This window comes from Protomyctophum bolini (genome assembly GCF_963924005.1).
Source record: "Protomyctophum bolini genome assembly, chromosome: 17".
NCBI classification, from domain to species: Eukaryota; Metazoa; Chordata; class Actinopteri; order Myctophiformes; family Myctophidae; genus Protomyctophum; species Protomyctophum bolini.
In genome coordinates this window covers 24,210,104-24,236,934 of record NC_137878.1, presented here as the reverse complement: position 1 = coordinate 24,236,934, position 26,831 = coordinate 24,210,104, and the positions used below count along the sequence as shown (strand labels likewise).

The window sequence follows — 26,831 nt, the reverse complement described above, 5'->3', positions numbered from 1 at the left end:
TGGGGGGGGGGGGGGGTATGTGCAGAGTGAGAAATTGTTATGAGCAGAGATGGAGTACTTGTAGAGAGGCTGGAGAATTGGCTTAACTAAAATGTTTTTTTCTTTTGTCTTGAAGGGTCATGTTTTGCATAATAACATAGTTTTTTCATTATGTCTGCCCTATGATCTCAGAGAGTCACTGATACCTAAGAGCGGTCTAACATATTCCTTATATGTACAGTAACTGACTACACTTGACCACTGAAGGCTGTACTCTTGTGTAAAATCTCATGTTTTTTTTGTTTTTTTTTCTAGAGAAGAGACTTCACACACACGCTTCTGTTATAAAACCCAAATAAAAAGATTTTGAAAAGAAATAAATTGTTATGGATCAGTGATTTACCAGAAGCAATGTGACATGTGTCCCTATGAGTACAGGTTATTGCATAAGGGGCATGTATTCCCAACAAGCATCCTTCCCCAATGGAAATCGGCCTATAAAGCCTACCGAATAGCTTTGTGAGAAATCAGGACCAGTTGAACATACCCTTCAACCCTCCAAGGATCCCGACCTCAGGGCTTCCTGGTACGAGCCTGCGTCCTCTTTCTGGTCGGGGACCAGCTTGATGAGGTCGTCGATGCGGAGGATGGTGATGGCGGCTTCCGTGGCGAACTTGAGGCTCTTGGTCTTGACCATGGTGGGCTCGTACACGCCCGCCTGGCGGTTGTCCCTGAGCTTGCCGTTGGCCAGGTCCAGGCCGATCCACTTGAGGTGCTTGCGCTCGGGGTTGACCTGGGCCTCGTTGTGGGAGGTACGGAGCTTGGCCAGCAGGTCCGTGGAGTCCAGCGCCGCGTTCACCGCCAGCGTCTTGGGTATGACGAGGAGGGAGCGGGCGAACTCGGCGATGGCCAGCTGCTCCCGGGAGCCCATGCTGACGGCGTAATTCTCCAGGTAGATGGACAGCGCTGCCTCCACGGCGCCGCCGCCCGGCACCACGGACTTGGACTCCAGGACCCTCTTTACGACGCACAGCGCGTCGTGTAGGGAGCGCTCCATCTCGTCGCACATGAAGTCGTTGGCGCCGCGCAGAACGATGGAGGCCGACGTGCGCGCTTTGGTCTTCTTTACGAGGATAAGTTGATCGTCGCAGATGCGTTCCTGCACCACCTCCTCGGCCTGACCCAGCATGGCGGCGTCGAACGTTTCTTCTCCCTCCAGGTTGGTCAGGGAGGAGCAGAGTGTGGCTCCCGTGGCCTTGGCGATACGTTTGAGGTCTCTCTTGTGGACTCTTCTGACGGCCATGGTGCCCGCGTCCACAAAGTACTTCAGACTCATGTCGTCGATGCCGCCCGTCGTCAGGACGACGTTGGTACCTGCTGCCAGGATCTTCTGTATCCTCTCTTTGGTGATGTCCGATTCCCTCTGTCTGATCTGGTGGAGTTTCTCTGGGTCACTGATGATGACTTGTATCCCCATCCTCAACTTGGTCTTCTGCAGGTTGAAGTCCAGGCAAGCTATCTTGGCGTTAGCGATGCGTTTCACCATGCCTTGTGAGCCGACGATGCAGTTCAGCGCGTAGCCGTTGACCAGGAAGCTTTCTTTCTGGCTGCGACCGTGGGCTTTGAGCACGTTGATAGACTTGATCGGATACTTGGCCACACCCTTGCCGTCGACAAACTTCACAGCCATGGCGGCGTCTACCACTATGTTGGCAAAGAAGTCTGCGTCGACTCCAATGATTTTAGAAGACATGGCTATCTTGGCCGCGTTGATCAGGCAGTCCTTCCCCAGGTCATCCGTCGGGATGGCGAGATTCTCCTCGATGTATCGCACGGCCTGATCACAGGCCAGACGGTATCCACTGATGACCGACGTGGGGTGAATCTTCTGCTTCACCAGTTCGTCGGCGCTCTTCAGCAGCTCCGCGGCGACGATCACCACCGAGGAGGTCCCGTCTCCGACCTCCTTGTCCTGCAGGTCGGCCAGCTCACACAGGACCTTGGCCGCCGGGTGGTCCACCTCCACCAGCTTCAGGATGGTCGCCCCGTCGTTCGTGATGGTGACGTCGGCGCTGTTGTCGCCCATCAGCATCTTGTCGAGCCCGTAGGGCCCGAGGGAGCCCTTGAGAATGTTGCTGATCGACGAGGCGGCCATTACATTTTGAGTGCGGATGGACTCGCCGGTTATTCTCTCGCCAAGCACACACAATGGGGTTCCTAACAATGACATTTTGAACTCTGTTGTGTGTTCCAATAATAATAGTAGAACACCCTTGTGTTACTTCAAGTACCAGGCTAGGGTCCTTGCAGAGTTAAGAAAGTTGGTGTGTTCCAAAAATTTGTTTAGTACAGTAAGAACAACACACTTACGTTATGGTATTATTCAACTATGTACTGTATGTCTCCCCCTCCAGACCTTATATATAAGAGTTGGTCTGATAACACACATAATGCAAACTGTTGCCAACTTCGCCATCAATGTCTAACAACGTTGATTTGCGCAGGTGTTCTTAACTGTGCACATTTTTCACCAGTAAACAGTACTAGAAAGTACACTGAATTGCAATGCCACTTTCTAGCCAAAAATGCAACCCAAATCAGCTGCAGGGGTCAATGGGTCGTACTACAAACTGACAGACAGACACGTGGCCAGTCATTGGAGTGGTCAGGCACCGCTCAAAAATACTTCGTTGTCCCACTGTTGCGCAACATCGAATGTTGCGCAACAGACGCTCCCAGCCTGTGGAGCGATGCGATCAGTTTTGATATCAATAATATCCGTCCTTTTGATCAATCTCTGTCCTGGGCGTTACTAATTGAAAGTGCAGAGAACTTCGTCCTGTGCGCTCAGGGTGTTGAAAGTGGTTAAGGGCCTTTCTCGGCCCCACCCTTCTCCCATGTGTTTAGGATCCAAGATGGCCGCAGCACCAGGAGGGGGTGGGGCGAAGGTGAACGGGCGGGGTTGACATATGCCCTTACTGGGCTGCATTCAAGACACTTGCCTTGTGTCTGACACCAGACTTGTGTCTGAACACAGCTTTGATGGATGTGTTCTGCTCCCCTCCCCCACATCAAACAAAATGTTTGGTCAAACCATATGGTCTTCCCTTGGAAATGCATTGGAGCGGCCATTAAACACAAACACAAGACAGGTGTCTTGAATGTGTGAACGCAGCCCAGTAAGGGAATATGTCGACCCCTCTCGTCAGAAAAGGTTACATGTCCGGAGCGATGCGAGACAAAGTCGTAAATGATTTACGACCGTCGGGATGCGCTCACCATGGGCAGTGCTCGAAGCCTTAGAGATACAAGGCTTTTGAAAACTTTGGTCGTGCAGGTCAGTGCTGGTAAAAACAATACGGTGTAACCAAATGGACCCACTCATTCCATTTTGTACCTCGAAATACCTACAGCGGAGCTAGAAAACACCCAAGACGGCTCAATTTATTCTACCTGATTCCTGCTACTATATATTTATGAGCAGAAAAAATTGTTCAATGTTGATTGGCTGTCAGGACGGAATGGGTGGAGTCAGGGGGGAAGCGATTCAGTTGGATTTTTCCATCTGGGGCGAAGAACGTCTCGTCTTTGCATTTGACTTTGTATGTAATTGCGGCGCTCAAACTATCCCGGTTTGAACGCAGCTCAACACTCACGCACGCAGGCCCACGCCCACACACATGCTCGCACACACACACACACACACACACACACACACACACACACACAGAGTCACTTCATAAGACTTCATATTATACTCTCCCTCTGAACCCATTTAAACCTCTGCGTGTATTCAGTGAAGCACTACGCATATGAGCGTACGCACGCACGCACGCACAGGCAGTGGGTGCCAAGTGTTTGGATGAGTGTGTGTGTGTCTGCATGTGTGTCTGTATGTGTGAGTGCATTTAAGTGAGTGTGTCTGTGTGCGTGTCGCTGCAGGCATTGTGTAGTACTACTAGATATCTCTCCTCTGAGACTGTTTCAGCATTTCTCTTCACAAGCGTGTGCGGTGCACGCATGCACGCGTGAGTGTGTGTGAGAGAATGTGTGAGAGAAAGAGAAAAAAAGCCATAGAGAGAGAGAGAGAGAGAGAGAGAGAGAGAGAGAGAGAGAGAGAGAGAGAATGAAAGACAAGAGCAGGCAGAGACAAAACAGTTTATTATAGGAGTGACTCGAGTGAGTGAATGTGAAACTGTAGTGGCCACTTGCCAGTGTGTGTGCGTGTGCGTGCGCGTGTGTTTTAAGGGAAGAGTAGAATGGAATGGTAAGGTTCAAAGCTTGCCAATAACACTTTTCCCATACGCAGGGAGCCAAGACTTCCCCCTTCTCCATAAAAGAGACTAAAATAGTGTAGTTGTTAGCTCAGTTAGCTAGCATGATGGAGCATTACATTACATAGTGTAGTTGTTATAGCTCAGTTAGCTAGCATGATGGAGCATTATATATTTTTAACAAGCTGGCTCTCCGACTATCCTCAGTTAGAGATCTGCAAGCTGGCCTGGGCCAGAGTCAATTAGGGCCAATTAACTCATTTAAATATGTTCATCCTTTTCTCTGATTGGGCTCACAGTCAGACACACACAACAACTCATCACCTAGGCTGCTATGTCAGCCTGACGGTGTGTCCCCTAGGCTGCTATGTCAGCCTGACGGTGTGTCACATAGGCTGCTATGTCAACCTGACGGTGTGTCCCCTAGGCTGCTATGTCAGCCTGACGGTGTGTCCCCTAGGCTGCTATGTCAACCTGACGGTGTGTCCCCTAGGCTGCTATGTCAGCCTGACGGTGTGTCCCCTAGGCTGCTATGTCAGCCTGACGGTGTGTCCCCTAGGCTGCTATGTCAGCCTGACGGTGTGTCACCTAGGCTGCTATGTCAGCCTGACGGTGTGTCCCCTAGGCTGCTATGTCAGCCTGACGGTGTGTCCCCTAGGATGCTATGTCAGCCTGTGTCGCGGTTTTCGACTCCCGATCCAGACGACCTTTGCCGCGTGTCAAACCCACCCCATTTCCTGTCACCATACTGTACACTATCCAATAAAGGCAGAAAAGAAGAAAAAAAGATATATACAGTATATAAAATAAACAATATAAACGCTTCTGAAGAGAAATAAAGTTTATTACACAGACTTAGTTGGAGGTGCTGCTCACATTCCTCTGTCGCCAAGAGGAATGTGGGCGTGGAATTCTCTCAATATGTAAATATAGATAAGGGCCTATATATATGTACTATACGCTTGTGTCAACATGTCAATGTCACAGTGTGGAGAGAGAGCTCCTAAAAGTTGCACATGCTTCGGGGGGGAAAAAAGCTGCATTTTGGATGGAACTGCGCATGCAGTGGAGAATCTAAAAACATATCCTTGCACATGGAAGCAGAAAAAACTAAAAAACAATACAGGAACGTCATTTACAACAGCATGCCGAGCGTGGCTGCTCTGCAACAAGCTCTGCTGGTACAGCAAGACAGATACAGTTATCATATACCTGCTTGGACACAGTGTTGATTTCATCGACTAAAACTATGAAAAAAAATGTTCGTCGAGTACCTTTTACAAGCTCACGATCGGCTATTTACAGCAAGTGTAAAATCAGTCACTACGATGGCATCGAGGCCTGCCAAATATATATAATAAAAAAAAAACGCCTCGCTCGCTAAAAAAAACAACAGACGTATAAACTCAGAGCGTCACTCCGTGGTGCCTGGTAGGTTCATAGATCTGTTCCGTCGATCACACCACACCACCACTTCCTCCTGGATACTAGTTTCCCAAACAACAACAAACATGGTGCATGAAGCCATCTGATATATGCTGCCATGTTCATTTAAACCTCCTCTCCTGCTGGTTTAGAATTAATCCCTTATGATACTTAAATCAAAGTTTAAAGTAGTGGTGCACCAGGATTGACATTAATCCAGGTTTACTGTGAAAATTAAAACCAAGATTAAAAAAAAAAAACACGAGATATATAGCTATAAACCCAACATGAGATCACTACACTGGTATCGGTAATCTGTATCGGTATCGGCTAACACAGAAATTGAGGATCGGATCGGACATCCCTAGTTGTCATTTATAGCCCCCGTCCTGCAAACACTCGTTGTTTGCAGAAGTAGTTTGTTTCTTCTACCCGGTCTGCTCTGCTGTAGGCATTGTGACCGTTTACTCTGACCTCGCAACCATGGTATGTTTACAGTCTGTTTCTCTGGTCTTATTATTATTGGATAGTGGTCTAAAAACCATAGGGTGCATTCCCTTTTATGGTTAATGATGTTGATGAGATCCCATGAATGAAATGCCCTGTTTAATTACATACTGCAAATACATTTTGTCCTGTTTCTGCCTAATTTTATATGTAAAACGAAACGTGCTCAATTAGATAAATTATAAGGCGCAGCAATCCCCTATAGGTGGCATTGTCACAGTTATACCGCCCTGTTTCAATTTGGCGTGGATCGGCAGGACGTACAAAGTACAATGACATGTGCATTGATTAACAGCTAGAAAGACACACGTGCACTGGATATTAAGTGATGTCACTGAGACATCACAAAATCACTGAGATCCTTTCAATTTGATTAGGAGTGGGTGTTGTCCTAATTCTGCCCTGCATACATTATTTGGTGTTTTCCGCTGGATCCGGAGAATGGATTTGCAGAATTCTGTTGCCTTGTCTCTCGCACACACACACACACACACACACACACACACACACACACACACACACACACACACACCCCCATCACCCCCCCCTTTGTTCAACCAGGACAATGAAACCGATATGAGTAATTCACAAGTAACCTAATCAAGAATGAAACTATACAATGATGTTCATCGATTAACTCAGGAACTAGATTTGCATAATGTTGCAGCTAGAGACGGGACCCCAAAAGGGGTGGGCCAATCCAGCCACATCATATATAGTCAAATAATCCCTTTCTCATTCCATATAGCTTTTCTTACGTACCACGCCAGAGGGAGCTCCTGAGCAATAAAGTCTGTGGAGAAACTTCTACTTTTCTAGACTATAGACCTGCTGAACCATCCAAAGACCCAGGTCTATACATTTACAACTCTCCAGAACCACCAAAGACCCAGGTCTACATCAACAGCCCTCCAGAACCATCCAAAGACCCAGGTCTACATCTACAGCCCTTGCCAGAACATACTGTTTTATGGGCAAGCATCTGAGTGGACTGCAGCCATCTACACGGAGGAGATTCCAGGACGGACACACACATTCACTTTCTACAACGCAGGTCAGGCCACCTCCCACTCTTTTCTGTGTCATCGATATTTACTTGTGCAAGCAGAGCGTGCAAGTAATGTCGGCTGAGTATGTATGGTATGTTACTGTATATAGGCCTGTCCTCGTTGGTCCCAAATTGGCTGTTAATGGTGACTTAATTAAGATATGACATAACTAAGGTACGTTTGGTGTTCGGCTGGGTATGTATGTCGGGGTAAGAATGGTGGTCCCTTATTGGCTGTTTGATGGTGACGTAGCTAAGGTTCATTTTAAGGTTGGTATAAGGTCAAATAACGGGTCTAAAGGATTTAGAACAGCAGTTGTAATAGACATCAGTGAGTAGCAACACTTGCACGCTCTGCTTGTGCACAAGTAGGCCATGTATGGCCTACTTGTGCGCAAGGCGCAAATTGGCACCATGACAGTTTCTAGTTAAATATTATTTTTTTATGTCATAACTCATGAAATATTGCATCATGATTGAGCTTTATTGTTACACGAATATCAATCAATCAATGCATGTATCAATTAATAGATGAACAGATCATTTGAACAAACATGGCAGACTGACTGACTGACAGACAGACTAGTATATAACTACTACTATTGATACTCATAGAATGTAATTTCTGTTGTCTTCTAGTATTCCTCTGGTGTAACAACAGCCTCAGAGAACATTCCAGATCAGGTGTGTGACCGGCGGAAAAAATGGCTTCAAGTTTGACTATTCAGAATGAGGAGCTGACCGACCTCGTGTTTCACCTGCCCCGCGATTGCCACGGATGGTATATGATCGATTGGTATGATGTTCCTGTGTCCAAGGGCTTTGACTCAGGGTATCACAGCTGGGATGTTCATGTTGGACACAACCAACGCTGGTCAGTAGGTGTGTGTGGGGAATACACAGGGAGTGAATCCTGGTATTTAGAGTTCTATGGGGATGAATACAGAGCTGTGTGTGTCTCCTCATCCTCATCGGATGCAAGCCCTGATGAGGATGAGGAGATATCAGACTCTGATGAGGGGATATCAGAACCAGAGTGGTTCGAAGATCGGACTGTTCTCTCAGTGAATCAGAAACCCTGGAGGATCAGAGTCCAGCTGGACTTGGACAGAGGACAGCTGTGCTTCTCTGATCCTGATTCTAAGACACACCTACACACCTTCACACACACCTTCACTCTCACACTCTTTACATGCATTTATTGTGAAGATAATGCTGATGATGGTATGTCTCTGAAGATGTTACAAGGGCCTATGGAACAGAGAGTCCAGAAATCACTGGATATTTTAAAGGAGAAACTGAAGGTCTTTAATGAAGTGAAAACAGATTACGAAAAAACTGAAAATCACATCAAGGTTCAGGCCAGGAAAACAGAGGCACTGATTAAGAAACAGTTCGAGAATCTTCGTCGGTTCCTACAGGAGGAAGAGGAGGCCAGGATCGCCGCTCTGTGGGAGGAAGAGGCTCAGAAGAGTCAGGAGATGAAAGAGAGCATTGTGGATCTGAGCAGAGAAATGGAAACCCTCTCCAACGCAATCCAAGATGCTGATGACCAGCTGAGAGCCAACGACCACGTCTCATTCCTGCAGAACTACAAGACCACCATGGAGGGAGTCCAGCTCACCCTGCAGGACCCACTGCCACTCCCAGGAGCACTGATAGACGAGACCAAACACCTGAAAAATCTGACCTTCAGAGTCTGGGACAAGATGAAGGACATTGTGTCCTACACTCCTGTCATCCTGGACCCCAACACTGCTAGTCCATGGCGCATGCTGTCTGATGATCTGACCAGCGTGACAGCGAGACAGGGAGAGGAACAGCTGCACAGTGCCCTGGGTTCTGAGGGCTTTACCTCAGGGTATCACAGCTGGGATGTTGAGGTTGGAGACAATGACTTCTGGAAAGTAGGTGTGTGTGAGGAGTCTTTCGGGAGGAAGGAAGACACAGGGAGAGGATACTACTTAGAGTTAGAGTTAGAGATAGATAGAGATAGTGCCTATGTGCCTGAATACACAGCAGTCTCCTCATCAGGTCCTGACCATGAGTGGAATGTTCTATCAGTGAATCAGAAACCCCGGAGGATCAGAGTTCAGCTGGACTGGGACAGAGGACAGCTGTCCTTCTCTGATCCTGACTCTAACACACACCTACACACCTTCACACACACCTTCACTGAGACACTGTTTCCATACATTTGTAATTATGATGTTAGGTCTCTGAAGATGTTACCAGGGAAGATCTGTGTCACTCTGGAAAACCACAGTTAGAATGTATGGTTCAACCTATATTGAATATATTCATCTGGTATTGTTTAGGAGTATCAATGTTAATCAGAAGGAATTGGTTTATGACAGATTATTAATGAATTGTTATTTTGTTACACTGTTTTGAATTGATTTGGTATTACAGACAGACGGACAGACAGACAGGGTCGTTTGCGCCAAGAAATATTAAATAAAGCTTAGTTTAGTGTTAATCAATGATTTGTTGATCAAGGATTAATTTAAACTGTGATTAAAACTTTAAACTGTGATTAATGAATGGATTAAACTTTGTTGTGTGACCGCCATCTTGGTTTTTGCGATGTAAATAAACAGCAGCAGTCGTGAGCATCATTAGCGTTCTATTTCATTCATATTTGAGAATGTTTAAATTGAATTATAGTGCCTTGCAGCTAAAATATATATAATAATAAAAACCATCTCGCTCGCTAAAAAAACAACAGACGTATAAACTCAGAGCGTCACTCCGTGGTGCCTGGTAGGTTTATAGATCTGTTCCGTCGATCACACCACCACTTCCTCCTGGATACTAGTTTCCCAAACAACAACAAACATGGTGCATGAAGCCATCTGATATATGCTGCCATGTTGTTTTCATTTAAACCTCCTCTCCTGCTGGTTTAGAATGAATCCCTTAAGATACTTAAATCAAAGTTTAAAGTAGTGGTGCAACAGGATTGACATTAATCCAGATTTACTGTGAAAATTAAAACCAAGATTAAAAAAACTAAACCAAGATTAAAAAAACTAAACCAAGGACCAAAGGATGGTTTAAAACTAAACCGGATTAGTGAAAACTAGGTTTAAGGTTTGGTGCAACTGGATTAATAGATAAACCTTGATTTAAACCAAATTAAGGCTTAATCTTTCTTGGTGCAAGTGGCCCTCAGACTACTGTAAATATATTGAATTTCGTCAAGAAATAAAAATTAGACTAAAATGTTAGGGAGGGACTAGTCGACAAGAGATCCTGCTACCCTAATAGAAAGGGGTGCATGAGCACCTGGCCGTTCATTCGTGCTCTATCTCCGACCAAGCCACACTTCCACCACACATCTCTCTATGCAAAATAAAACCTGCACACTCCCACAAAAGACATAGACTACATTGCATTCGCCAAAAATGTCTTCTTTACTGTTTAAATATTACTTTTCTGAAACACGCTATTCTTGCTCAACCTCAACAGCCTACGTCAGAATCGTCATGTTGGCGTCTACTACGCCAACTACGTTCACTTAATGGGGCCAGTCCTTCACAGTGACACACGCGTTACATCAACCACGCGACCGGGATGGTTTCTACCTCTCAATGTCGTGCCTACTCTACACTGCCATCCCAAGTCCCCTCCCCCTTTCACTGCTCCTGTGTGTGACCTGTGAACTACTCTCTGACTGCACTGTGGCTTGATTTATATGTGCGAGGTGGAAATGTAATGCACATAAATTAATTATAGGTCCAGCAAGCAAATCATGATTGTCTGTTTGTGCTCAATAGGTCACCATCACATTCCGATTTTAGGTGTTGTGCTTTTTATGACATTTATTTTGGCCAGTAGTTTCATATCTATCCTTTTCCCTTTCACCAACACAGACCATGCTAACGGTGTTAGCGCGTTAGCATCACACAGCTTACAGCGTCAGTGTTGCATGAATACTTTCAACCATGACAATGCCGACTACTTTTGCTACACACACTTCCCAAGGATTATGGAGATGTCTTTATTTATTTTTTAAGGTTGAGAAATGAAATAATTATGGTCGTTTCTAATCTCAGCATTTCACAAGAGAAAGACGTGGATGCCTTTCGCTGCTGTTGCCATGTCTCATAGAAACAAGTAAATAGGTCTATAAAAATAATCCCAAAACAAGCGCATATAACAGGGGTCTGTAACCTATTTTAAATGAAGTGCCATGTTTTCATTTTCTAGATAGTCAGTCAGCCACAAGCTCACATCACAACAATAATCCATGTAATAATCACAATAACAATACTAATAATAATAATCATAATAATAATAATAATAACAATAAACTTCTTTGTAAACTCACTCATTTACAAACAAGCTCACATCAGAACAATAATGCATGTAATAATAATAACAATAATAATAATAATCATTATAAGAAAAACAACAATAACAACACTAACAACAGTACAGTACAGTACAGTAAAGACGTACAGTAAAGTACAGTACAGAGGACAACATTACAGTACAGTGCAATACTAAGGAGTGCAGTACAGTATTATAATAATTTATAACCCATCCGTTACTACATGTGCAGGGCACACTACTGAGTTTAGACTTTTTATGCAGGGCCTGGGAAATAAGGCAGAATCTTTTGTTTGTGTAAAAAAAAAAGGGAATATCAACAAAACATATCTGTTTATTGTACACAATGCAATATTGAATGCAATGATATGGTGTGTCCTGTAAGCCCATGTGGGCTGGGCGCCTTTGGTGCATGACACAAAAATAAAGAAATCTATCTATCTATCTATTCAGGCCCATCCTGCTACCCTAATAGACAGGGGTACATAAGCACATGGCCGTTTATCCAACAGCTTTCTCCGACCAAACCACACTTTTACCAGACATCTCTATATGCTAAATAAATTCGCCACACTCCCAGAAAACATATAGACTACATTGCATTCGCCAAAAATGTCTTATTTACTGTTTAAATATTACTTTTCTCAAACACGCTATTCTTGCTCAACCTCTACAGCCTACGTCAGAATCGTCATGTTGGCGTCTACTACGCCAACTACGTTCACTTAATGGGGCCAGTCCTTCACAGTGACACACGCGTTAGATCAACCACGCGACCGGGATGGTTTCTACCCCTCAATGTCGTATTTGCTGCGCCCTTCTAATGCTGCGCCACGCCTACTCTATACTGCTCCATAGACAGCGACTCGAAGTCGAACAGCAGCAGCAGCTCGCCTCCGTCACAATTTAAAGCCCACAGCACTGCACAGCCCCACACCCAAATGAATCGAATTAATGAATAAGGCGCTTATATCGCTTTTGCTCAGTGGATGGGACATTTACATTAAAAGCTATCGGATGGACGCGTGGACAACGGCATGGTTGTGTGCACTCGGAGGGAAAGGTTCCATATAGCTTCCATGCTAGCTGCTTCAGACACAGGGGAGGGGAGTGAGATGGCCCGCCTCACGGGACTCCAGTGCGAAATAGCGCTTATGCAACAATTACCCTAAAAACAACACCACAACTCAATGTCATTGTGAATAAGAATTTCGAGCAAAAAAAATATTTTTGGAAGGACACTTTCAACCAGTATGAAGCTAAATGTGGAAGCCGTGTGTGTCACACCAAAACGGGTGACCTATATAATCCTGTCACGCCGTGCATTCTGTGCTTGCGTGCGCATTTCCCAAATCTCAGTAATTTATCCACACATCGCTCTCTGTGTGTGTGTGTGTGTGTGTGTGTGTGTGTGTGTCGCGTCGCCCTCCAGCTGCAATTGCGAGTGTGCGCTTTGGCAGACTTTTTATGCAGGGCGTGGGAAATAAGGCAGAATGTTTTGTTTGTGTAAAAACAAAAAAGGGAATATCAACAAAACATATCTGTTTATTGTACACAATGCAATATTCAATGCAATGATATGGTGTGTCCTGTAAGCCCAATTAGCCCATGTGGGCTGGGCGCCTTTGGTGCATGACACAAAAATAAAGAAATCTATCTATCTATCTATTCAGGCCCATTCAATTAATCTATCACTACATTAGTTGCCTGTTCAAAACTAAACTACACTTTATGAAATCATTGTTGCAGCCTACAATTTACAATTTACAATTTAGGCATTTAGCAGACGCTCTTAATCCAGAGCGACTTACATTAAGCAAGAACAAAAAAGCATGGGTATACATCACATAAAAACATTTATCATGAAACATGCGTAAGCTAAGAAAGTAACAGTGGAATATCTATAATGAAACTATACATATAAGCTATACATCTATACTACTATGCTATACATATGTACTATGACGTGCTATGACAATAGCACATACAATGCACTTATGCTGTCTACATAACATGCTATAAGACTGTATCAAATGCTATCTAAGTCTACAGAATTGCTATCTAAGGGGGTGGGGTAAGTGCTATGGGCCATGATGGAGTCTGAAAAGGTGGGTTTTCAGACTACGGCGGAAGATTGGGAGTGATGCTGCAGTTCTGACTGCAATGGGAAGTGCATTCCACAGTTTTGGAGCCAGAAGGGAGAAGAGTTTGGGACGTGTGGAGTGTTGTCCCGGCGTTTTTAGTGAGGGTACTTCCAGCTTCCCTGCGTTGGCTGATCTGAGTGAGCGGGAGGGTTTGTAGGGTTCGATCATACTTGCAAGATATGGGGGAGCCATACCTTTGGTTGCTTTGAATGCCAGCATCAGAGTTTTGTATTCTGTGCGGGCAGCGACCGGGAGCCAGTGGAGGGAACGGAGCAGGGGGGAGACATGTGAGAATTTTGGCTGGTTGAAGACCAAGCGAGCTGCGGCATTTTGGATCAGCTGGAGAGGTTTAAGTGCACAAAAGGACACTACACACATATATTCAGGCCCATTCAGAACACATTTCCCAAATCTCTGATTTATCCACACATCGCTCTGTGTGTGTGTGTGTGTGTGTGTGTGTGTGTGTGTGTGTGTGTGTGTGTGTGTGTGTGTGTGTGTGTGTGTGGGCGTGTGTGTGTGTCGCGTCGCCCTCCAGCTGCAATTGCGAGTGTGCGCTGTGTGCAGGGCACACTACTGAGTTTAAAAACACAGCTGAAACATGAAGTGGAGTCTGTCAACTCCTGCAATTTCCTTCTTCCCATATTGCGCTGCAACGACACTGGGATGAGCCCGCCGAAGGCGGGCGAAATTCTAGTCCAGTATAAGTAAAAGTCATTTTACACTTGGTTGCATGCTGAAAATAGCTGATCTACAAGCTCGTAGGGCTCGTGGGCTTGTAGATCTGCTATTTTCAGCAAGTGAAAAGGCCCGCCAAAATAAAACATTTCAGAATAAATTAACTGTAGATTTAGTCGACTAAAATCTCATGACATTTATTCGACTAAAACTAGACTAACACTAAAACATTTCAGGTGACTAAAATGTGACTAAAACTAAATTAAGTTTTATTCCAAAGAGTCGGAAACAACACTGATTACAGGCTATTGCTGGAGCTTTGGGCACGTTCAGTCCAGGGTTCCACCCCAGTACAGGGCTATTCAACTTTTTTTTTTTTACATTTATATATATATATTTTTAAGAGAGAAAGTTACAGGTATGACTTGTGCAATATATAAAGTGCTAGATTATCATAATGACAGTAATCCTAAATTATATTCTATGATATTCAAGGGCTTTTGGAGAGAAATTAGACAGACTCCTGCAATGTGTGTGTGTGTGTGTGTGTGTGTGTGTGTGTGTGCGTGTGTGTGTGTGTGTGTGTGTGTGTGTGTGTGTGTGTGTGTGTATTTTCAGCTAGTGCTCGTTGACGCTCGTTCTGTCAAATAGGTATATTCTAAGGTATAGCATATACTTATCACCCTGTGCTCATACTGTGCACAAATGTATTAGCCTACAATATAGATCTTTGTGTTTGAACAAAACCAATAAAAAGGGCTGCACACAATCATTCTGCAGTTGTGGCCCCCGACCTAATCTAGTTCAATACCCCTGCAGTACACTATACAGCACATGCCAAGCCAATGTTTGTTTGTTTATTTAGACATGTGTTTATTAGCCCACTCAGCTTGCCAAACACTTTTCCTTTTTCGAAAACAATGGAGCAACATTCCGAAACACCGTGTGTTAGTTTGCTTTTGTTCAGAAAAACAGCTAAAACAAGAATTGATGCAAAATAATCAATAAACTACCAGCTGCTGCTTTAAATGAGCCTATAACAGTCCATTTGGACAGTCTCAGAGTTTGTTCTAGGGTCCATTTTGTACAAGGCTACACTCACACTTTTTATCGGCACGTTTTATCGGCGCTCCGCTGTTTGTTTTTCCCCTCAATGTCGTAACTGTTCTATTAGTTGGCTCTGGGACTGCAATGATGGCTAATGGCTGGGAAGCTTAGGCGCGTCACTGCGTGGCAGGCGAAATATCCAATGCGAACTGTCAAATCGTAATACTTAGGCACAAACCAACTATTGTCGAAGAACAATGTTGATGTAACTAAGAAATTCGCTGAGTGAGCTATATTTTATATACATAGATTTAGAAGGAATAAGCAAAATCGTGAGCCGACAATTCCTCCTTCCGTGAGGCTGTTTCTCTTCTCCTGCGGACTCGGAGAGGGAGATCAGATCACACTGTGGAGTGGGCGTGGCTTCCAGGCGTGCGTGTGTGTGCGTGTGTGTGTGTGTGTGTGTGTGTGTGTGCAATCAAAAGTACTCGGCAATATGGTTGCCAGTGTTGCCAACTGTCATGACAGAAATAAGCTAAGCAGCATCCAAAAACCAAACCAGGCAAGCAACTGTGAATTAATCCACGTTAGGCTGGAAATATGCAGGCTTGGCAACCAGTGTTGCCAACTGGTGACAGAGCAGGCTCAGCAGAAAATGATCTCCTGTCGACTACCAGTGTGTACCTACCGGTCGCGAGTTTCACAAGCTAATATTGACCAGCATGCTTTCCAAGCAGCTGGTAAAAATAAAAAAAACATCTTCCATCCCGATCCTATACAAGGAGCAATGGTTGCAATGCCATACCAGAAAGGAGGAAATTCATTGTCCACGGACAACAACGAGAACTTCCTCAATATAGAGGAACATCAAAAGAGTTGGCGTTCACACAGCAGCAACCTACGCAGAAGAAGAAGAACACCCCATTGTTCTGACCGGGCCGGTGCCCTGGTCACAGGGAGCTGTGAAGTCGCTGCCAATACTTTAATCACCAGAGTGAAACACAAGAGAGAGAAACGCTGTGAAACAACAGAGATGTACAAGTTGTTGTCTGAGACTCATCTTCTGGAAGAATACATTATTATAGAAAAGTTTAATACTTTTGTATTGAAATAGGCAGTATTGTGTATAGGTAGGTGTATGTGTGTACAGTACACCCCGATTTGATACAATCTCATACTTCAAACGACAAATTCTGTCTTCTGATCTGTGACGCTCCTGAAGGGCGAGGACAGGGACGTGCACACATAGACATCAAAGGGGGCTCCAGCCCCTGCCCTTTTACCCCGTCTGTAAAACAACTGCCCTCTCCAGACCACGAATGCAGCATTTATTACATGGTGAAATAAATGCAAATGCCACTCCTTTCCATGCCATACCGGAAGGCAGCATTCAGGAGAATTCCTTTTTCCCCCAAAGTCTCCTGAACTTGAACACAGTATTTTGCGTTGAACAAATCTGTTTAGAAATCCATGTCGTTACACACCGCATCTCCACTAGCTAAAGAGTGCTGGGTTGCTCCCGAAAATAGCAGCTCTCAGCGCGACGCGTTGAGAGCTTGTAGATCTGCTATTTTTGTCCAAAAAAGTGCCCTCTTAACGGGATTTCAGCCCCCGCCTCTCTAACCCTCCCTGTGTGGGGAAGTCCACTGCTCCTTCAGATAACAAGCACCAAACCCTGTAAAACACAATAAAATAAAAATATTCACAGTGATGCCGGAGGGGAAATTACCTCTCCGTGCAGTGAGTGACCCGGCAGCGGCTTTCTCAGAGCGAGGTTAAACGTCTTGCTTCAGGGGCACTTACAGTAACGTGGCTTGGAGGAGATGAGGATTGAACGGGCGGGGGACCCTTTTGATCCCCAGATGCCCACTCTACACCCCCTGTCCTGTCCTATGGCCTTGCATCCAAGTGCCAACCGGACAGACAAGTTGAAATCAGCCAAACTGAAGGAGAAGCAGCAACAGCATCTCAACTAGAGATGTCCCGATACTGTATCGGTCCTTTTTGGTCATATCGGGTCATATCGGTATCGGCAAATATGCCAGTCTAACCACCGATCCGACACAGGGGTAAAGGGTTGACACTATGGCAGTCTAACCAGCGATCCGACACAGGGGTAAAGGGTTGACACTATGCCAGTCTAACCAGCGATCCGACACAGGGGTAAGGGGTTGACACTATGGCAGTCTAACCACCGATCCGACACAGGGGTAAGGGGTTGACACTATGGCAGTCTAACCAGCGATCCGACACAGGGGTAAAGGGTTGACACTATGGCAGTCTAACCAGCGATCCGACACAGGGGTAAGGGGTTGACACTATGGCAGTCTAACCAGCGATCCGACACAGGGGTAAGGGGTTGACACTATGGCAGTCTAACCAACGATCCGACACAGGGGTAAGGGGTTGACACTATGGCAGTCTAACCAACGATCCGACACAGGGGTAAGGGGTTGACACTATGGCAGTCTAACCAGCGATCCGACACAGGGGTAAGGGGTTGACACTATGGCAGTCTAACCAACGATCCGACACAGGGGTAAGGGGTTGACACTATGGCAGTCTAACCAGCGATCCGACACAGGGGTAAAGGGTTGACACTATGCCAGTCTAACCAGCGATCCGACACAGGGGTAAGGGGTTGACACTATGGCAGTCTAACCAGCGATCCGACACAGGGGTAAGGGGTTGACACTATGGCAGTCTAACCAGCGATCCGACACAGGGGTAAAGGGTTGACACTATGCCAGTCTAACCAGCGATCCGACACAGGGGTAAGGGGTTGACACTATGGCAGTCTAACCAGCGATCCGACACAGGGGTAAAGGGTTGACACTATGCCAGTCTAACCAGCGATCCGACACAGGGGTAAAGGGTTGACACTATGCCAGTCTAACCAGCGATCCGACACAGGGGTAAAGGGTTGACACTATGGCAGTCTAACCAGCGATCCGACACAGGGGTAAAGGGTTGACACTATGCCAGTCTAACCAGCGATCCGACACAGGGGTAAAGGGTTGACACTATGCCAGTCTAACCAGCTATCCGACACAGGGGTAAGGGGTTGACACTATGCCAGTCTAACCAACGATCCGACACAGGGGTAAAGGGTTGACACTATGCCAGTCTAACCAGCGATCCGACACAGGGGTAAAGGGTTGACACTATGCCAGTCTAACCACCGATCCGACACAGGGGTAAGGGGTTGACACTATGCCAGTCTAACCAGCGATCCGACACAGGGGTGAGGGGTCGACACTATGGCAAGTAAATAAAATGTTGAGGCATGTGAAGTTTGCTTTCAAGTTGCCCAAACTGCAAGTGCACATACGTATGAGTGAGGAGTCTGCTATTAACAACACGAAATAAACTGAGTAATTTTCTTTTATTATTATAATAAATATTATTCTCTGGTATCGGTATTCGGTATCGGTAAAGGCTAACACAGAAATTGCGGTAGCGGGATCGGGAAACGAAAAAAGTGTGGACAATGCTTGTGCCAGGACCTGTGAAATCTGTGTCTCTATAGGCCTGTAATGGAAATATTAGAATGCCAAATAGATTGACAAATATATATGCATTATTGTGTATTTCTCTGCCGTCCAGTCAGTCAAATTGAAGCATCAGCTGACTCCTCCACACTGTCAGCGAATGTATACCTATTTGTGTGTCGCCGTTATCTTTAGCACAGACCCTTATATGACCATTTAGTATACAGTAGCATCTCTGTTAAAACAAGATGAGAATGGGGTTGGGGAGGCTGGCGCCCGGAGGGGCTGCTGGAATAGGTTCCTCACTCTCTGTATGTTGTTACTCTGCTGAATTGTCAGAGATGACCTGATGAAGATCAAATAGATCGAAACGTTGTCAGAGACATTTTCAATAAAGAACGTCTTTCTCATACCTGTGGTGTGCGGGCTCCATCCACTATCTACTCTGCTGAATCTTCTCAATAAATTCTCAAGACTTCACCCTGAAGAACTTTGTCAATCCTTCATCTTTGGAAGATTATTTAATCTACAACACCCCAGATCTCAAAGCACTACTACAGTTGATTTGGCACTAGTGAGAATGATTCTATTACACAGATCTCGAAGATACTCGAAAAATGAAACACATTTGGTGAAAATGGCATGCCGGCAACAATGTTTTAAATATACTGTCTAGCTTCTGTTCCATTACAGCGTTGATGTTTGGTGTGTGTATGTGTGTGTGTCTGTGTGTTGTTGATGTGTGAGTGCATGTCTGCCAAATGAAAAAATTGTAAATTGTAAATTGTGTGTGTGTGTGTGTGTGTGTGTGTGTGTGTGTCCTAGTTTCTTGAGGCACTACACCACACATTCTACAGTATGTGATTACCTTGCTTATTGCAAGTCTCTCTCTAGATAAGAGCGTATTGTAAACGCCAAATTGTGTGGTTATGGCCACAAACCACTGTGACGCAGGCAGACAGCCGAATTTCGGCTTCTGGTGCACAACAGACAGAGAGAAATAGCAGCAGGGGGTCTGCAGTTCTTTCAAAGCTCTCAGTTCCCAAGAAAAGAGTGGTGTGTGTGTGTGTGTGTGTGTGTGTGTGTGTGTGTGTGTGTGTGTGTGTGTGTGTGTGTGTGTGTGTGTGTGTGTGTGCGTGTGTGTGAGGTGTACTCACGGAACACAGAATGTCTGACAGTTCTTCACTCATTTCATGCCTGCATGCTGTGAAGTGTCACAGTCTTTCAAACCCCAACGCCTGAATGAAATAACTCATCAAACATTACAAAGCCTTGGAACATTTTCATCCTTTGTCAGCTAGTCCACTGTGTGTGCATGCATGCGTGCACACGCGTGCGTGTGTGTGTGTGTGTGTGTCTGTGTGTGTGTGCGTGCGTGCCTGCGTGCGTGCATGTGTGTGTATCTGTGTGCGTGCGTGCGTGTGTATCTGTGCCTGTGTACATGCGTGCGTGCATGTGTATCTGTGCGTGTGTGCGTGCGTATAAAGACAGCTATGCGTGCTCACGGTAAGTTATAGGCATGCATTATATGCATGTGTGTGTGTGCATGTATGTTTGCGGCAGCAACAACAGTCTGTTCTCTTTCTAAAGCAAAACTACACACTGGGCAATTTAAAAATACAGTACATAAAACTACTAACAGAGCATCAGTATAGTAGGAAAGACACAGGAATAAACATTGATTTTAACTGACTGCTCCGATGTCAGAGGATGGACTGACATCCTCCTGATGGAGTCCATGAGGCAGAGAATCAAAGTGGGGCTCGCAACTTCATCATCTCTATTTGGAATGTGTCTACCCAAAGGTCTTGGGATTCTTTTTAATAATAGTGAAAAACATTAACATGGTGAATCACGTCTTGATGACATCATCAAGATGTAATTCACCATGTTAATGATTTTTTTCAGACCTCCAGTTCTAGGAAACACAGAATGGGGGAACTTTTTTTAAATTATTAACAGCTCTAAGGTATATTAATGACATAGTACAATGTTGAAAATGAGTGGAATAGATAAAACACCGCCACCACAGGCCCGTGGTGAGATTTAACTTGTGCCATACTCAGCCAATCCTCAACCGATTGTTATAATTCCAAATGTATATTTATCTAAGTGTATATTTTCTTAAGTCATGTTTATTATATGCCTTTATCAAAGAGGAGAGAAAGGAGAGAGATGGTAGGGCATACTAAGCCCTGTTAGCCATGAGCTGTGGTGGCTTGTTAGGCCTGCACTCTCTCAATTAGGGATTCTCCCAGCGGTTAATTTCACAGATGTGTACAACCTTTATTCAAAGAGTTGAAAATGTATTCATTAAAAAACTGAGCACAGAGTATATGACAGCCTTTTAAAATCTATATATTTTATAATTTCACACAGTTGTGCTACCAAACTAATTACATCATGTCAGTCTGTTTGCACAAATCTGGGTCAAATCAATTAGAGCTCCCCTATTCTCAATATTAAATCAATATCATATCTGTTTGAACAAAATACCTCCATATCGATATTGTTTATATGCTCACAAACACGCGCACACTCACACATAGGTCTGAAACACAGACTCTATCTTCCACTCCAGAGATAAAACAATACAAACATTATTGAGAAGAAGTCGTTTAAAATGCCTGGCTTCACCCCCCCCCCCCCCTCCCCCCTCCGCTACCCTCAAACAGAGACATCATTCAAAGAGAGCTTATTAGTTTATTAGCTTCTCAAACACTCAGATGTTCTCGCTTGCTTACTCTCACACTGTCAGTGTGCGTGCGTGCGCGCGTGCGTGCGCATGAAAGACACCGCTGAAGGCTGAACTCTGATTTCATGGAGAGCTTTTTTGGTGAAGGCAGGGTAAATAGAGATATATAGATGCAACTGTTGCTGGGCAGATCACAGCTTTCACTTTCCCTCGAATTTTGCTCTCCCACCAATCACAGCACAGGCAGCGCAGCAAACTCGGTGACCTCACTTAGCCACAGCCTGAAGGCTGCGTCTTAATAATTGAATGATGCTTTTTTTTTTCTCCCCTCCATCTTGCTGACTGCCAACACCCACCCCTACCCACCCACCCCCCATGCACTGCTTTTAAATTCATATGAGAAAGCTTATACTGTGAGTCATCTCATCTGCTACACTGTAAGCGCCGGCCCCAGACCCATTGTTTCTATTCCTACTAATGTAGGGGGACAGGGAGGGGAACGCCAGAATCACAACAGATATTGACTAAGTAGAACAAATGTCTGTTCTGCAGCTTCATGACTCTTGTTGCTTCTGGTATGGTTGGCCTCTATGACATATGACATAATGATAGAATTAAACATTGGGCAGCTCTTTGGTATATGGAATCATAAGCGCCTATACAGTAATTCACAGTTGTAATAATACCCTGTTGTAATAATAAAACTTGTCATAGCACCCGTTTTAACTATCTGCCTGTGTCCCTTTTGTGCCATACTGTATATGGAGATCTCTGTAGTATGCAATACCCGTTGTCATAGCATTTTTACTGTCTGTCTGTGTCCCACATGGAGATCTCTAGTCTGTATCTGTCTGTCTGTCTGTCTGTCTGTCTGTCTGTCTGTGTGTGTGTGTGTGTGTGTGTGTGTGTGTGTGTGTGTGTGTGTGTGTGAAAAGTGGACTGGTTAAGTAATCAATTGGCATGTGTGGGGTTGCCATGGCAATCAATTGGCTGAGGCTGCTAAGGCTGGAAACCGCACAGGTGAGAGGTGAGTTGGCCTCATTAGGCCCACTGGCAGAGCCTGACCAGAGCCACGTGGCGTGTCAAACTAGGGGGTTTTCATGGTGCTGAATCCATTCCAAGCATTGGGCTAAAAACAGACATAGCCACTTGCCCAAATGTGCTGACATTATGATGACGGCCATGGCATTTGTTTTATTTATTTTTTGAGTGGTGCAACCACTCCCTATGTGTGTGTGCTATGTGCTATGTGTGTGAGTGCCTACATGGGTGCGTCTGAACACGAAAACAGCATGGTTGTTTTTCACCACCTGTGCGCAACCTAACACACACACACACACACACACACACACACAAACACACACGCACATATTAACTGATTTCGGGTGTGCCAGTACAGTACAGTACAGTACAGTACTGTACAGTACAGTACAGTACAGTACAGTACAGTACAGTACAGTACAGTACAGTACAGTACAGTACAGTACAGTACAGTACAGTACAGTACAGTACAGTACAGTAGAGGGACCCCCACACGGTAACTCTGTCATTTCTCAACCGTTTCGGACGCGGGGCGGCTCACCAGAATCGGGCACCATGGGTGCATTCCTGTGGGTCTGGAACTTCCGCACCCAGTTTTCACCCAGTGTCAATTAACTAATGTAATTCTGGGCGCTACACTTCCTCTGCCAACCTGGGGGGGCAGCGGACTGACCTCATGCTTCCTTCTATGCATGAGGAGTCCAAGCTGTTTCTTTTCACCTGACAGGGGGGGAATTTCCCCGGGCCGGACGTAGCGCGTGGAAGGAACACGTTATTTCGACCAGTTCCTTTCCCCTCTATCAGGTGCCCCAGCTGGAGACACGGGGAGAACATGCAAACTCCACACAGAAAGGCCCTTTCGCCAACCCCGCCTCGGGTATGGGCACTGATGGCGCAGAGGAGGGAACACGCCCCCAGCGCCCACAGCGTCCCCAGCGGGAACGAACCCAGGACCTTCTAGCTGTGAGGCGACAGCACTACCGACTGTGCCACCGTGCAGCCCCGGCAAGTGGACTACTGTGGCATTGCGACTTTTACAAAATCCTAGTGGCTCTTCTGCGTTAATTAGTGCATTAAGCAATTGCCTGACTGAGTGACGCCCGGCGTAGGAGTAGTTAGCTTGAACTGTCACATTTAATTTGATGTAATGAGCCTGGTCATCGCCGGATCTTTGCAGTCGTAACCGTTGCTGCTGCATCGCCACCTCTTTGGTTTATCCCCTTATGGACTGAGGGCCCATTCTAAAAAGCCCTCTAAATCCTGACCTAAGCTTCCTGGAAAAACATCAAATATTTATATAGCAGCATCAAAGTTGTCATTTTTAAATACTGTACATACTGTACAGAACCCCAAGAGGGGTTCCCGTCCACTGGTTCCCAAACTTTGTCATGCCAGGGACCCCCAAATAGACACCAATTGGCCCCCGGACGCCCATTTGAGAAGATATGCCAGGGACCCCCAAGAGAAGACTTTTACGGCTCTAGCAGTGATTCTCAACCCGTTTAATTTCAAAGACCCCCAGTTTGACATGCATTAGTCTACGGACCCCCATTTAATGTCATTTCTATCTCTGCATGGGACCCACAATTGATATTGTAAAATCAATGGTAATTTATCTGAGAGTGTACACGCTCAGAGTTACAGACCCATAATGGTCCATTTGGTTCCGCTGGGGGACCCCCTGGAACTCCCTCCTGGACCCCACTTTGGGAACCACCGGGTTAGAACCACCAAAAGGGGGTTCCCGCCCAGAATGGGTTATTTGGTGTGGAAATAAACCCGTCACTCACGCCTCTCCCTTGGCACACGTCCATGTGAAGCCGAGTGCATTTGATTTTAATTCCACTGAAGTGGGAGCTCCTCTTGTCACACTGCAGTACCATCATCACTATTCCAAAGGGCTCTCCCCTCGTTTTAGACCCCAGAGCAAATACTCTCCGGAGGTTGTTTTATGGTCTAGGCAATTATTTTTACACCATTTAGTCCATTATTCCAATTATTTCCTCCCACTGCTGTTGTAACCGGGGCAAATAAAGACTTTTGGTAAAGAAATCTACTGCTACCGCAAATCCTGTGCCAACACACACACACACACACGCACACACACACACACACACACACACACACACACACACACACACACACAGCTACTGAGAGAGAGAGTTCCGACACTCCCACTATATTGTACTTCCACTGTAAACATTGTATTCATATAATATTCAACATTCAAGCTCTTATATTGCCAAAATCAACTTAAAGTTGGAATTCCGTTTGCCACTGGAAGACCAAATAGTTCCAAACACAACTAGTACAGTATCAAACACTGAATCCTCATACAGTAATCAGACTTGATGAAGCACGTGAGATACGATATACATGAACAAGGTGATCGCATCGGGGCAAAGATCAAAGGGTGTTCTCACCTCATCCAACACAGCTGCGCCAGATTATCCCCCCCCCTGGTTGGTCAACAGGTGGTACAGCCCATGGAGAGGGTTCCAGAACGTTCCCAGAATGCTGTGCTTCGTCTCAGGCACACACGGGTGCTACCTAATGGAAGGAGACAAAACATGAGCTTGGAGATATAGTGGAGCCACAGTGGAAAGACTTCTCTAATATTGTGCAGCACCAGTGATAATGGATTGCATTTTTATAGCACTTTACTAGATGCACAGAGTGCTTACTCAAAGCGCTTTACAACGGTCCATTCATTCATACATTGGGAGGTGAAACGTTCAGTGTCTTGCTCAATGACACTTCTACATGTAGACAGGAGGAGGAGTCAGGATTCGAACCGCCGACCCACGGGTCATTGTGTTCTTTTCATAGTTGTATTGTGTCTATAGAGCATTGGTTAACGGCGGTTTAACAGGGCCTGGGTGACTCATGTGAAACGCAAGCGTGCACACACACACACACACACACACACACACACACACACACACACACACACACACACACACACACACACACACACACACACACACACACACACACACACACACACACACACACACAGTGAAGCAGCAGTGTGGTGGATGCTGGCAGCATGCTCACACACTGTGGGACTAATTACAAGTGTTGTGGTGGTGAGATAATTGGTATGTTTCTGGGATTTGATATTGCGTGTGTGTGTGTGTGTGTGTGTGTGTGTGTGTGTGTGTGTGTGTGTGTGTGTGTGTGTGTGTTTTCCAGGGTAAGACTACGTATCCTGAAATACACTCCTGACCTACTTCTAACCTGAGAGGGTAGAGCACAGAGGAGTGTGTGCAGGATGAGCAGGTGTCTGGAAGAGAACGACGGCCACCCCTTACCCCTCAAATTATTAGCCTTTTTGGGTTTTTTTAACCCATTCTGGACGGGGGAACCCCCTTTTGGTGTTTTAAAGCATTATGTTCTACTTTAGCTATTGAAAAATAGCAGATCTACAAGCTCATAGCTTGTAGCTAGGTCTGCTATTTTTGAAAAATCGTGAAAATTTAGACACAAATCTAACTTTAACTCAAATCTTTGCTTCTGGGCGGGGGGGTCCCTGGAACTACATATTTTCTCATGGGGGTCGGCGGCCAATTACATAATATTTTTGGGGGTCCTTCTTGACATGAAAATGTTTGAGAACGACTGATGGACTGATAAGACAGAAAGAGTGAGACAGTGAGTGACAAGATGTCTGGCATGGTAGACATGGGACATCAATATGTGTCCACTCTACAGAGGGCTGAAACATAAGGCTTACGTTACACTAGAGGGAGAGCGCACGCACACCCCTGTGTGTGTGTGTGTGTGTGTGTGTGTGTGTGTGTGTGTGTGTGTGTGTGTGTGTGTGTGTGTGTGTGTGTGTGTGTGCGGGTGCAACCGTGCGTGTGAGTGAGTGAGTGTGTGAATGAGCAAGTTAATAGTCAGTGAGATAGAGAGAAGAGATAGACGGAGAGAAAGGAAGTGTTTTTCACACTGTGGCTGTGGATAATCAGACACCAGCTGACAAAGGAATCAATCACACTGTATTAAAAGAGAGAGAGAGAGAGAGAGAGAGAGAGAGAGAGAGAGAGAGAGAGACAGACAGACAGACAGACAGACAGAGAGAGAGACAGAGAGAGATATGGTGGCAGAAGACAGGCAGAGAAACAGGAGGACAACTTTGGCACAGCAGAGTGCAGAGAGATGAAA

The 26,831-nt window shown here is 45.5% G+C and overlaps 2 protein-coding genes across 3 annotated transcripts in view; both read right to left on the bottom strand.

Moving 5' to 3' along the window:
* atxn1a (ataxin 1a) overlaps window positions 1-26,831 on the bottom strand; it is a 155,901-nt gene that overhangs the window by 36,346 nt on the left and 92,724 nt on the right. For both annotated transcript variants that reach the window (XR_013965581.1, XM_080786757.1), the window contains exon 3: window positions 25,088-25,214. The gene's annotated coding sequence lies outside the window, so the exon portion shown is untranslated. The remainder of the gene's footprint in view (window positions 1-25,087; window positions 25,215-26,831) is intronic.
* Window positions 530-2,209, bottom strand: LOC308332016 (T-complex protein 1 subunit alpha-like; the record flags this gene model as incomplete). Its single annotated transcript, XM_080787602.1, has 1 exon — window positions 530-2,209. The coding sequence occupies one exon, from the start codon at window positions 2,207-2,209 to the stop codon at window positions 530-532; it is 1,680 nt and encodes a 559-aa protein (XP_080643728.1).